The sequence below is a fragment of the Acomys russatus genome, chromosome X, assembly GCF_903995435.1.
Source record: "Acomys russatus chromosome X, mAcoRus1.1, whole genome shotgun sequence".
NCBI lineage: Eukaryota > Metazoa > Chordata > Mammalia > Rodentia > Muridae > Acomys > Acomys russatus.
Genome location: NC_067169.1, coordinates 21,664,934 through 21,679,329, shown reverse-complemented (window position 1 = coordinate 21,679,329; position 14,396 = coordinate 21,664,934). Strand labels below are relative to the sequence as shown.

Sequence of the window (14,396 nt, the reverse complement as noted above, 5' to 3'; positions counted from 1 at the left end):
TGAGGAATAAGCCTGATCTAATGCAACTTTTGAATACGTAGCCATTTTTGTCTGCAGTTCCTCCCAAGGTTAATGATTTGGTAGAACTCATGAAAATTATGAGGTAGTTGTCATGATTAAGATTACTACAATACAATGATTTAAACCAAAGCCAAGCAAGGGAAAAGGCACATGTAGCACAATCAGATGAAAGTCTAGCTCCCTGCATGTACCCTCCTGTGGAATAATTCAATTTATTTCTCTAGCAATGAATTGGGACCATGCACAATGTATTCTGTATGAAAGAAGCTTGTGAGTCAGCAGTCACATGTGCACCCACTGCAAATCCTGCCAGAATGAAAATGGGTGTTCTCGTTGGTGTTTGTTACAAACTGGAGTCATCTGGGAAGACAACTCTTCTGTTGATTCATTGCTTCCATCAGACTGACCTCTTGGCAGGATTGTGTTGGATTATCTTGATTGATGTTTAATATGGGAGAGTCCTGTATATACTGTGGACCGATGATACTGGGTTGTGTAAGAACACAGGCTGAGAGAGAGGTGGGCAGTGCCCAGTGAGGAACAGGTGCTGGCCAGGCTGTGGTGAGTGAGTGGCTTTCCTTAGTCTGGGGACAGGCCAAGTGGATCAGTAGAGTGGCCCGAGGGCTCCTCTGATGATGACATACAAAAATAGCATCCTTTGAACTCTGCCCTCCCCCATGACATCCAAAGACAAATCTATGGTGTCCTTGCCAGTTTCTCCCTGGTATGCAATCCTTAAGGCTTTCACAGACTAGCTGTCATCCCTGGACTCAGACTCCTCCCTGTCCAACAGTGAAGAAGAATACCCCTTCATCTTTCAGTGAAACAAGCCCCTCCTGATTCCAGTCCTGGCTGTGGAGCTGGCTGAAGAGCCTGTTTGTGTTGATGAGTCTGGAACCTGGGTTGCTGCAGGGAGGAGTTCTTCACCTGAGCCACTTCTGGTTCCTAGCAGACTAGCCATAGAACCCAGAAGTGAACAGAAGTTAAGACAGAAGGACTTGGCCCCTCAGAAAAGAAGAGGCCCTGCCTGGTCTTACCAGAGCTGTGTCAAAGAGCAGCCCTATTCTTGTGAATGCTGAGGAGGTATCTCTGAGGCCGCAAGACAACCTTAGAAGCCCGTCTAACCCCAAAGGATCTCAGAGTCCTCCATGGCATTCCCAGGAGAAAGAAGCTGCCTTTCCTTTGGAAGGAGTGCTGAAGACAGAGCCCTCAGACACTGATGTTAGACAGTTTGCAAAGCACAGAGCCCTCCGCAGGGAGAGGAAGAAGATGATAGAGAGAGATCTCCTTCAAAAAGTGAGCCAGGCTGCCCAGAGCCCAGCCTCTAGTGACCAACGCCAGGCTGCAGAGTCAGGGCCCTGGCAGGAAGCAGCCTCAGAGTAGTTATCCAGAAGGATGGCCAGTGCTCTCACTCCAGCATCTTGAAAGCTGGACTTTGGATTGCATCCTTTAGAGCCTGCCAGGGTGAGAAGACAGCCAGGCTGACACTGTACCTAGAACTGCATGGTGCTTAGCTGATCACTGGCAAGACCCAGGGCACACCCATGAAGCAAGCAGCTAGCCCTCCTGTGTGCCACTCAGTCCAGAGTCTTCAACCATATCTGTAAGGTATCCGCTGCCAAGCTCCAAGATGCAGAAGAGCAGAAAGCCAGAAGCAGAAGTGTTTCAGCACACCCTGGCATTCAAACTGACCTAATCCAGACGCTGGCAGAGAGTAGGAGGCTGAAGAGAGAGCCTCTCGCCATCTTCATTGACCTGCAGCAGATAGAGCCATCCAAACCACAAGAATGACAGTCCCAGGAGAACTCTGAACATAGACCTTCTGACTGTGAGGAGGATAAGTGGAGACAGCAGGTTCAGTACAGGTGGCATCTTCCAGGGAACCAAGGGACTGTACTGGGAAGAGCCAGCTTCTCCAGCAGCTGAGGGCATTCCGGAAGTTGCACCCCAACTGTCTATCAGTGATAGTCATAGAGGCCGGAAGGCTTGGGCTGCAGAAGATACAGCTGAATCACAAACTGGGAGGAAGAAACACATACCATTCTGGACTGAGAAGCAGAGTGCCCCAGATCTAGGGGACCCTCTTTGGACGGAGCCAGCCAGAGAGGTGCTGCTACAGGCTATGGGCCAGCTATAAGCAACTCAGGTAAAGGACCTGAAAAGCAGGTCGGGTGGCAGACTTTCTACTCAGGCAGCCCTGGTGGTTCCTCTACAGTCCAGCTATTTCTAATGCACGGGCCTCCATGGGCTGGGGTCCTCACTCTAGATCCCGTCCAGCCAGTACAAACATATTTACCCTTTTTTTTGTTGTTGCTGCTGTGGTGTTGGGAACTGCATCCAGGGCCTAATGCATATACTAGGCAGTTACCCTAGCACTGAGTTTATATCTCATCCCATATTTAGACATAGTTACTATTTCCTATAGAAACTTCCCCCAGGTTCCTGGATTCCTGGTATTTCATGTGCCTAAGTTGACACACATGTCCACACCCATGCAGATCTGATGTACTTTTTAGAAATGGGAGCAATAACTGAAATGTGCTTTCTTTCTTTAACCAGGACACACATAAGTGACGCTGCTCTTTGCTAGTCTGGGTGGAACACCATACTTCCTGGGAGTTCTAACACTCCCCCTCCTTGGTGCCCAAATGAAAGATGTGTGACCAGCCAAGGCCAGGTCCCTACAGGGGACACTTAGTTACTTTGCAAGACTCATACCCTTGCCCCACCCCCACCCAGTACCCAGCAGACTCCATCATTAGGGGTTTTCTCAGCCCCTTTGGTCTCCTGCCACATCATTTCCCAAGAGTCTGCCCTGACTGCTCCATGGAAGAACAGAGAAAACACTACTTACTAAGACAGGGCTGAAGTGGCATGGCAAGATACTTGGCATCTGGGGGGTGGTGCCACTGCCCTTAGCCACACAAAGGGCAGAATCATGAACAACAGTCACTGGTAACTAGCATCAAGCTCATAGGATCCTGATCCTCTAACTCTGCTTCATATGACCACAGGTAACGCAATCATCAGTCCCAACCCAAGACATGTCCTTTAGAGACCACATGCAAGCCAGGCCTCCACCAAGTCCACAGGCATCCTCCCTGTAAGAGGGAGTCAGGCTACCCTGCCCATGTAAAGAGGTCCCTTGCTTGAACTTCAGGGCAGCACGGGTCTACCCTCTGCCCAACAGCCTCCACCTCAAGCACTTAGCCATCAAGAGCAAAGGTGTCCACTGTCCCTAAACCCACTTTCCCCGAGCTCCACTCAACTTCATGTTAGGAAGTTTGTAGATAATGACTCACAGTGATAGAAAAGCCTGGGATTTCTCAACATTTAGAAATGCTATTCCTAGCTTATTTAACTATTTTCCCAATTTTATTTGCCCCCTACAAATGTATTATTTGTCCCAAATCAGCCAGAAGAAACCTTAAGATAACGATGCCCCATTTCCTTTAAGGGGGGTCATGTAGGTTTTGGGCTGCTCTCTTGGGCTATAGAGGTTTATTTTAAATGGGAGTTGGTTATAAGTTATTATTCATCTTATTTAGAGAGAAAGCAAGGTTGCATGCCAGGATGTCTCTCCTTTCCTTTATTTTCCATTCTTAGGTTTGGAGATAGGGGTTGAAAAGAAAGAATGAGGAATGTAGAAATATATAGGGAAGATAGAACAAAAAGTAGATTAGTGAATCTACTCTTCAACTTAATGCCTCAATAGTCACTCACAAGGTTATTTTAGTTCACTGGTATAGAATTTTGTATATAGATGCAAAATATGTTTAATTTTAGATACAGTGGTATAGAATTCAAATGTAATATTATTTTTCACACACATTATATACATTTCTACTCTAATATGAGGTATTATACCCATATAACTCAATTATAATACAAAGTTTACTTCCAATACTTTGAAAGTGCTACTTCAGGCTGTTTAGGATTAAGTAAGTTATACAAGTTAATTGTTAGTTGATCAAATCCTGGTCATATGAATTACTAGTCTATTTTTATCACAAGGATATACATCTTAGATGCAACAAATAGGTATGGTTCTATAGAAAGATTAGGTAAAATAGTTAGATAAAGTCTTTAAAAACCTCAGAGACATACAGAAAATGGCATTAATTTTTTTTTTATTTTAAAGATTCACTAACGATGAAACAGGATAACTCCTGACAACACACAGCCTAACTCAAAGACGATGATGAGCATCAAAGAACCTCCTTATGAAGGTGGCTTCAAATGTGGCAAACAAGCCACCAGGCAGATGTCCTCATTTCTACCCCAGAATTCTGCCTAAAAAATGGCAAGTTTGTACACAGGCAGAGTCGACAGCCAAACTCTGCCAAGACAGGAAAGCAAGTCCTCAATAGTTCTTGTCTCACAAATATGTCTGTCAGATATATATTGGTCCAGAAGGCTGAAGATGATGCTCCAAAGTTTTAGAGAGTTTGAGGTGACTATTCAGGTAGCAAACTGTCTCTGTCATCTTCTCATTTTGGAAGATGCTAACCTGCTCTCAGTATACTCAGGTAATTAATTTTATTCCTTTTCAAGTCACTGACGGGGTTGAAGACCAGATAGCATAGTTTTACAGTTAAGCTTAGTTGTTTAGGAGTTAAGATTTTTTTAGGTCTAGATAGATGTTTTAAGTTGATAATGATGAGATATTATAGATATTGATTTACATTCAGAATTTAAGACGTACCAAGATAGGAAAGATGATTTCTTCAAGGCTGTCAAATACAAATAACCAAAACACTAAGAATGTACCATTTATATAATTTCTGATTGTGTCATGGTTTTTCTTGCTATAGGTAATTTGTTGTATATATGTGTAATAATATAAATGTATATGTAATTTTTTTTAATTTTTAATAAAAAAATTTTAAAGAAAATAAACTCTGCTGCAATTTCAAAAATAAAAATAAAAAAAGGCCAGAGGCTGAGCAAGCCATGGGAGGCAAGCAGTAAGCAGGATTCTTCCATGATCTCTGCTTCAGTTCTTGCTTCCAGGCTCCTGCCCTGACTTCCATTCATGGTAGATTGTGACCCATGAGTCATTAGCAACAACAACAACAACATTTTTCTCCCAAAGCTGGTTTGGATCAATATTTTATCACAAGAGAAGCTGAATTAGAAAAGTCATAAACCGCCATAAGTTAAATCACTTATGTGCATTATATAATGTGCCTTGTTAATAACTACCTTGGTCCTTTTTCCATTATGAATATAGCTTTCTTTGGCCCATCTCATAGATGTACAGGATTCCAAAGTTTCAATATAATACAATTTAGTCATGTACTTTCTTGTTGATGCATAATTGCATTGTTTGCAGATTTAAGCCATTAAAATTAAGGACTGTCTGACCATTATTGCATGCACAGGAGTATCCACCTCAGCTCATTCAGAATGGTATAAAGGCAAGTCAAACAAGGTTTAGCCTTCCCAATGAAGAATGGTTGAATAAACAATGGTGATGGTAAATAACATCATATCAGCTGAGACCCTGTGTGTCACTGCTAGATACATCCATGTCAACTTGGTGGCTGTTGGGATTTGGCTCACTGCTCTAATGACAGCCATTTAGGCCCTACATCGCATGAGTCAGAGATCACAGAGCTCAAGAGAAAAAGGAACACTAGAAAGCTAGAAAGCAGCAGAAACAACACCGGCAAGTGATCATCCCATGGATGACCTCCCCTGGAGCTGAGCCCATGTCTCTAATCACAGCCTTATAGCTTCTCTTGGCTGGAAGGTAACTTTGCCTGTGTCTCAATTACCTCGCATCACCTCTTCTCCACTTTGACCCATTTCTACTCTTGAAACAAACCTTCTTTCTCAAGTCTTCAGCATCACTCCACCCATGAAGAGCCCCTTAAGGCAAAGAGCATAATTACTTCAGCTGTAGAAATGATGAGATTGAAGCCAACAGAGAATGGGCACTAGGCCTGTAGCTGCACTTTGGGTCGGTGGGAGCTGATGGGACCACTCACCTTATAGCCATGATTCTCTCAAGCCACCAGGCATTATATTTTGCACCCACCTCCTTCTGCCTTTCTGCCCTGTGGCTCCTAGCTTTTGAAAACACCAAAAATACTAGATCTAATCACAGCATTTAGGCCCTTTATGTGGAGAAAAATCTAACGCTGACAAAGATGTGGGACTGTTTTCATCCTCACACAGGGGAGAGAGAGAGAGAAAGAGAGAGGGGGAGAGGGGAGGAGAGAGAGAGAGAGAGAGAGAGAGAGAGAGAGAGAGAGAGAGAGAGAGAGAGAGAGAGCGAGAGAGAGAGGAGAGAGAGAGAGAGAGAGGAGGAGGAGAGGAGAGAGAGAGAAGAGAGGAGGGAGAGGCGAGAGGAGGAGGGAGAGAGAGAGAGAGAGAGAGAGAGAGAGAGAGAGAGAGAGAGAGAGAGAGAGAGAGAGAGAAGTGGGGCAAAGTTACAAACCCTTAAAGCCTGCCCCACATTTCTGTAATTCTTCCAGCAAAGCTGCACATCCTAAAGGTTCTATAACTCCCTACATGCAGTCCACGCATTCAAATACATGAGCCTATGAGCCTGGAAGGGACATTTCTCATTCAACCCCAAACTCTTCCAGTTTGGAATACAATGTTTATTCTGCATTGTTGTATATTAAAGGGAACAATTTGTTTTTAATTTTACAGGAATTCACAGTTAAGACACTGCCTTTAGTAACAGATGAACCTTGAACTTTTATTCTCTCTCTCTCTCTCTCTCTCTCTCTCTCTCTCTCTATCTATCTATCTATCTAACTAACTATCTATCTGTGTGTGTGTGTGTGTGTGTGTGTGTGTGTGTGTGGTACCTAAGTGTATGTATGAGCACCATATGCATGCAGGAGCTGTTGGAAGTCAGAAGAGGTCATCAGATTCCTTGAGACTAGAGTTAACAGATGGTTATGAGTTTCCATGTGAGCGATGGGCCTTTGAATCTATGTCTTCTACAAGATCAATAAGCACTCTTAACTGCTGAGCCATCCCTCCAGCTCAGACTTTGGAAATTTAGTATTAGAATTGCTAGACTTCATTGACTTTTCAAGGAGATCGCCATGAGCCTGTGGTGACAAAGGGTCAAGGGTTACTGCTTAAGGGGTACATTTGAGTATCAAGTAGGCAAGGAGTAAAGGTGTGATGGTTACTATTCACTGTCAACTCAGCAGCATCTAGATTCATCCAGGAGAAAAACTTCTGGCCATGTGAAGGATTATATAGATTAGTCTAACTGAACTTGCTTCTTGAATGGAGACAACAATATTCCATGGGCTGGGGTTATGGGCTGAATAAAAAGGAGAAAGTGACCTGAACACCACATTCATGTCCTTATACTACCTGACTATGGATACGGTGTGACCACTTACCACCATGCTTTCCCCACTATAATGAACTTTGCTCTCAGACTGTGACCCCAAATCAACTCTTCCTTCCTTAAAATACTTTTGCCCTTACTTTGGTGTGGAGGTGGTAGTAGGACAGTGTGTTACATTGCCTATGTAGAGGCCAGAGGACAACCCTCAGGATTTAGTTATTTCCTTCCACTGTGGGATACAGGCATTGAACTTGGCTCATGAGGCTTGGTGGCAAGCACGTGTACTTGATGATGCATTTTAACCCTCCCTTTCATTTGACATTTGTTTGTTTTGGACAGGGCAGGAGTCAGGGGCACATGTGCTATGTTCAGAAGACAAACCATAGGGAGTTGGTTCTCTTCTTTTACCATATGGGTTCCAAGAATAGAACTCAGGTCATCAGGCAAGGCAGTTGATTCTGTTTTCTAGCCCTTAAGTTGCTTTTTCTACAGCAATGACAATAGTAACTAACAGAATCAGTAATTCTATTTGGGGTACATAACTAGATAAAAAGAAATCAAATCAATATCTTGCACAGTTATCTGCATTCCCATGCTCATTGAAATAATAATAGTTAAGATTTGCAAGCAACTTACATGTTCATGGCCAGATCAATGCATAAATACAATAAAATATATAGTCATACAGCTATGAGTATACATTCCTGTGTATAAGAGAAAAATACAAATATAAAAAAGAAAAGTTCTTCCATCATGACAGGCAGATCTGGACCCAGGGGGGTCTGCTCAAACTATGGCACCAACCAAGGACAATACATGCAGTAAACATTGAACCCCTACTCAGATCTAGCCAATGGGCAGCACATTCTCCACAGGTGTGTGGAGAGCGGGGGCTGACTCTGTCATGAATTTTGGTGCCCCATATTTGACTACTTTCCCTTGTTTGCAAGGCCGGGTGGCACTCAGAGGAAGGGTAAGCAGGCTACCAAGATGAGACTTGATAGCCTATGACCATATAATGGGTGAGGAGGTCCCCCTTGGTCATAGACCTAGGGGAGGGGAATAGGGTGAAAATGGGAGGGAGGGAGGAACGGAAAGATACAATTGAGGGAATAACAATTGAGATGTAATCTGAATGAATTAATTAAAAACAAATAAAATATAAAAAAGAAAAGTTCTTCAGTATGTGAAACCCTGGATGCAGACTGATGAAGGACATATCCTAAATGAAATAAGCCAGACATAGTAAAATAAATACTGTATTGATATCGCTTATGCATGAATCTACAGCAATCTAATCCATGGCAGTAGACAATAAAATGGTACTTTCCAGAAGCTTATAGATGAGGAAATGTTGGTGAAAGCTTCATTTATAAGATGAAAATGTTCTGGATATGTAGTGTAGTATAAAGTAATGTAGTGACATCATGATCACTACAGTTATTACTATTCTGTGTCATAGTTCAAAATTTCTTGGAGAGTGGATTTGAATTATTTTCACTCCCAAAAGATGGTGGAGTGAGTTGATGGCTATGCCCTTTTTCTTGGTTTTGGACCCCATTACACTGTGTATACACACATCACATGATCATGCTGTTTACTTTAAGTAGAGGCGATTCTCAGCTGTTGATTCTAACCTAAGACTATGTCATGATCTGAGAGAAGAATATTTTAAGTGGTTGAAATATACCCTCTGAGTGATATTGCAGCACTGGAGTCCTCTTTTCTGTCTTACCAAAGCAAATCCTGCCTACTATCTGTATTGGACACAAGTTGCTTCTGTTATTATATAGAGAGCATTTGTTTGTTCTTATAGGCATCGGTTAGTTTCATTTTTGTTCAGTAAATGTAGTGATAATCCTGAATCTACATTCTATTGTAAAGCAAAACACTCAATAGCCAACTGTTCGTGCGTGTGTGTGTGTGTGCATGCGCGCGCGCGCGCGCGTGTGTGTGTGTGTGTGTGTGTGTGTGTGTGTGTGTGAAGAACTGCATCAGAAGACCCATTTTCTTTTTCTTTTTTTTTTTTTTTAAGGCAGGGTTTTTATTGTGCTTACAGCAAGAAACCGGGAGTTTCCAGTTTTGCAGTTATGAGATTGGCTGACATTTAGCAAGGTTGGGCTGGCACTAGGGGATTGGTTGAACCTGACCCCGAAATGAGTGAGCAATCTATCAATAACATCTGGGGATGTTAGGTACTTGATTGGTTCGAGCCTAGGGTGGTTCCTTCCTGCAACAGTTTGTGGCTTCCCAGCAACAGAGGTGAACTTAAGGGCAGGTTCAAGGTGGTGCCTCCTGACAAAATGGAGTCACATTAGCTAGGGCTCTTCACTAAGCAGCAGCAATCATCCCCACAAAGCAAAGGTTTCAATTTGGTGGTTCTAGCCCTTCAAGAATGTCACAAGCCAGGCCTCCATCATTCACAAGGTTCTCACCCTTATCTTCCAAGTTCCTATGGTAACCCATCTGAGCACTAGGAGGTTTTTCATCCCAAAGCTCTGAGGTCCTTCACACCCCCCCTAAACATGGTTAAGCCCATAAGAGCAATTTTGTACTAACACAACACCAGTTTCTGTCTTGGGGTTACTACTGATGTGATAAAACACCACGACCAGAAACAACTTGAGGAGGGAAGGGTTTATGCCAGCTTCTAGCTGTAGTCCATGGTCAGAACATGAGAAGACCCATTTTCAACTCTGCCTCTTTCCATCTTTTGGATAGACCTTTGATTAGTTTCTAGGGCTGGTCAGTTCCCACTGTGGCCACTGGAGGGTGATACTACACTTCAGGTGCCGCCTGCTGGCTCATAGTCTGAAAGATTTCTTCCTCTTCCAGTTTATGGATTTAACCCGTTTATAAATCACACAAATGAAATGAAACATACGTGTTGGCTGTATGAAAGAAAAGGAAAATGATGATGGTGGCACTAGTCCTCCCAGATCTCCATCATCATCCATGGTCCTGGTGTAGACCAGTCTCTTAAAGCTCCTAGTCTACTCTTCCCCCATTCTGATGCATGACTCATGTAGCTGATTGTTTCAATAAACCATTAAAAGGCACATTGGTATTTGTTTTGTAAGTTAAATAATTAAACCTCTCTGATTTGCCCAGGTATTCAGGTTCATCGCATGGATTTGGATTCTTACCAAAATATGTATACAAGCTAAGAGTTTCCTAAAAATCTTTCTCCCTTAAGGAGCACACTTCAAGTAATGACGAGCTAAAGGATGAGCATCAATATACCAAGGAAATGAACTGCCAACCTAAGACAGTTTAACATTTCCTGCTTCCAATAAAGTAGATTCAAAGTCAAAATTAGAAAAGAATAGGGTAAAAAAAAAAAAAAAAAAAAAAAAAAAAAAAAAAGAAAAGAATAGGGCAACTGCATGTTAACAAATTATATCTTTCACAGTAGTATACAAATCCTAAACAGGCACTGCATTTTATTATATCATCTTCCAGAAAACTAACATAGCCAGACATGTTGACCAAAACACGATAACTGCAATTAAGTTAAATACCCTACTCTCACCAATAGGCACATCATTTAGATAAAACTTCAATAGACATCAGAATTGAATGACGCTATAGATCAAATGACTCCATGGGAGCCCATGAACATTTCTCTAAAGTACACAAAGTGATTCAACAAATACAAGAAAACTGAAATATTTGCCAGTATTTGTTCAGCTCGCAATAATGTGAGAGTAGAAATCAACCACAAAAGAAACTATAAAAAAAATACAATCTCATGGATATTGAACAATACACACTACTGAATACTCAGAAGATCACTGAATAAATCAGAAGAAATTTTAAGAAATTCTTAGGAAAGATATAAAAAATACAGCTTATCAGAACCAAGGGGAGACAATGGAAGGGGTTCTAAGCCAGGCATGGAGGCACAAGCTTGTAACCCCAGAACACAGCAGGTGGAGGCTCACAGGTGGGAGGCTCATGGCAGGTGGAGGCACACAGATTGGGGGCACATGGCCAGTCTCTGATACATATTGTGTTTGAAGGCATACTACATGATACTCTGCCTAGAAAAAAGTGGTTCTAAGAGGTAAATTCATAGCTAGAAATGCTCACATTAGATCATCAGAGATAATCTCAAATACTGAAGCTCAGAATGTGGCTCAAGGTCTTTGAAAACATGGGTAAGCTGACTCTGGAGTTAGTAGAGAGAAGAAAGTAGGAAGGAACAGGGTAGACATCAATGAAATAGGAATGCAAAGAGCAGCACAAAGAATCAGTGAAACAAATACTTGGATCTTTGAAAGGAAAACAAAAAAAGTGACAACCCTTTAAACAACCCAACCAAAGGAAAGAAAAAGACCCAAATTCATAAAGTAAGAGATGATAAGGAGGACATTACAATTGATATGGATAAAATTCAGAAGATCATTATTTTATTTTGGGAGGAAGTTATTTTATAATAAAATAGGGAAAACAAAAGAAATGGATACACTTCTAGACACATGTGAGCTACTAAAACTAAACTAAAAGCATAGAAACAAATCTGTAATCAGTGATGAGATTGAAACAATAATTAAGAATTTTCTACTTAAGCCAGGTGTGGTGGCTCCGGCCTTTAATCCCAGCCATGAGTTTGAGGATAGCCTGGTCTACAAAGTGAGTCCAGAATAGCAAGGACAAAACAAAACCACACCCCCCAAAATGCAACATGATGAAAAGGCAATCTGTGAAATGAGGAAAATATTTATAAACCATATATCTGATATCGGGTTAATTTTTGTTTGTTTTTGTTGGTGTTGTTTTTCCGAGACAGGGTTTCTCTGTGTAGCCTTGGCTGTCCTGGACTCACTTGGCAGACCAGGCTGGCTTCAAACTCACATAGATATTACCTGCCTCTTCCTCCCCGAGTGCTGGGATTACAAGTGTGTGCCTCGGTGCCCAGATGAGTTAATATTTTATACACAAAAAAGTTATAACTTAATAGCCAGGAAACAAAAACCCTTCTTCCTCCTCGGGAAAAAAACCAAATGCCAAATGACGCTGGTGCAGCAGGTAGGCCCGGAGTATCAGGGGCCTCAGAAGGCTTGGCGGCTTCCTCAGAGGATTTGGGACTGTGGTAGTGTCCAAGGACTGCTTTTGTCAAGGCCCGGGTCTCGTGTAGGTAAAGCCGAAGACGAGTGGATGCCCCTCACCAAACTGGGCCACCTGGTTAAGGACATGACGATCAAGTCCTTGAAGAAGAGTCTTGCCCATTAAGGAATCCGAGATTATTGATATTTTCCTGGGCACATCCCTAAAGGATTAAGTTCTAAAGAGCAGACCAGTGCAGAAGCAGACACGGGAGGCTAGTGGGCCAGCTTCAAGGTTTTTGTCGCTATTGAGGGGCTACAGTGGTCATGTTGGTCTTGGTGTTAAGTGTTCCAAAGAGGCAGCCACTGCCATCCAAGGGGCCGTCATCTTGGTCAAGCTTTCCATCAATCCCTGTGCAGAGAGGCTGCTGGGGGAACAAATTTGGCAAGCCACACACTGTTCCATACAAGGTGACAGGCCACTGTGGCTCTGTTTTACTGTGTCTCATCCCTGCCCCAGAGGCACTGATATCATCTTTGCTCCTTTGCCCAAGAAGCTACTGATGATGGCCATTATTGATGACTGCTACACATCAGCCAGGGGCTGCACTGTTACCCTGGGCAACTTTGCCAAGGCTACCTGTGATGCCATCTCCAAGACCTACAGCTACATGACACCCGACCTCTGAAAAGAGACTGTGTTCACCAAGTCTCCTTATCAGGAATTCACTGACTATCTGGGGAAAACCCACACCAGGAGTCTCTGTTTAGAGGACTCAGGCTCCAGCTGTGACTACCACATAGGGGTTTTTATACAAGAAAAATAAAGTGAATTAACTCTGAAAAATAGTAATAACTTGACTGAAAATTGTGCCATGGATTTGAATGATCGTTCCTCCAAAAAAATTAATGCAACGGACGATAGACATGTGGGGGAAATACCCAACATTATTAACAGTCAGGTAAATGCAATTAAAACTAAAATGAGAAGAAAGAAGCTGAGTCGCCATGGAATGGGTAAAGAGCCATGTGGACCAGATACAAGAATGGCATGGAGAGAAGATGTGCACGTATTTATGAGGATGATGGATGGGAAGTGGTCCAGAATGATTAAAGCAAATGGCATGGGATGGGGGGCAGAAAGGTAACCAGGTAGATTAGGGGGTGATATCTCCCCAGATCCGGGTGAAACAAGGCTTATTTAAATATTTTTTAAAACCTTAAATGAGATATAGACACCATCCCATATCAGCTACAGAGGTCATTATTAACAAGATAAAAAGGGAAAAGATCTTCACCAACCCTACATCTGACAAAGGTCTAATATCCAAAATATATAAAGAACTCAAGAAGCTAAACACCACCAAACCGAATAACCCAATTGAGAAATGGGGCTTGGAACTAAACAGAGAATTCTCCACAGAGGAATATCAAATGGCTGAGAAACACTTAAAGAAATGCTCAACCTCCTTAGTCATCAGGGAAATGCAAATCAAAACAACTCTGAGATTCCATCTTACACCCATCAGAATGGCTAAGATCAAAAATTCAAGTGACACCACATGCTGGCGAGGATGTGGAGAGAGAGGAACACTCCTTCATTGCTGGTGGGAATGCAAACTAGTACAGCCACTTTGGAAATCTAGCTGGTGCTTTCTCAGAAAAATGGGAATAGGGATTCCTCAAGACCCAGCTATTCCACTCCTTGGAATATACCCAGAAGATGCTCCAGCTCACAACAAGAACATTTGCTCAACCATGTTCATAGCAGCCTTATTCATAATAGCCAGAACATGGGAACAGTCTAAGTGTCCCTCAGTAGAAGAGTGGATAAAGAAACTGTGGTACATATACACTATGGAATACTACTCAGCTATTAAAAACAAGGAATTCCCGAAATTTGTGGATAAATGGATTGAGCTAGAAATGATCATAATGAGTGAGTTAACCCAGAAGCAGAAAGACTCAAATGGTATATACTCACTTATATCTGCATACTAGCC

The 14,396-nt window shown here is 42.4% G+C and overlaps 1 protein-coding gene and 2 pseudogenes across 1 annotated transcript in view; all 3 read left to right on the top strand.

Annotated features, from left to right (window-relative positions):
* Positions 1-698: 698 nt before the first annotated feature.
* On the top strand, positions 699-2,158 carry LOC127184780 (dynein axonemal assembly factor 8-like; annotated as a pseudogene).
* A 10,200-nt stretch (positions 2,159-12,358) lies between these two features.
* Positions 12,359-13,197, top strand: LOC127184779 (40S ribosomal protein S2-like; annotated as a pseudogene).
* Positions 13,198-13,268: 71 nt separating this feature from the next.
* LOC127184778 (ubiquitin carboxyl-terminal hydrolase 27-like) overlaps positions 13,269-14,396 on the top strand; it is a 42,373-nt gene continuing 41,245 nt past the window's right edge. The window contains exon 1 of the mRNA XM_051141163.1: positions 13,269-13,410. Coding sequence (XP_050997120.1) covers positions 13,269-13,410 — 142 coding nt within the window. The remainder of the gene's footprint in view (positions 13,411-14,396) is intronic.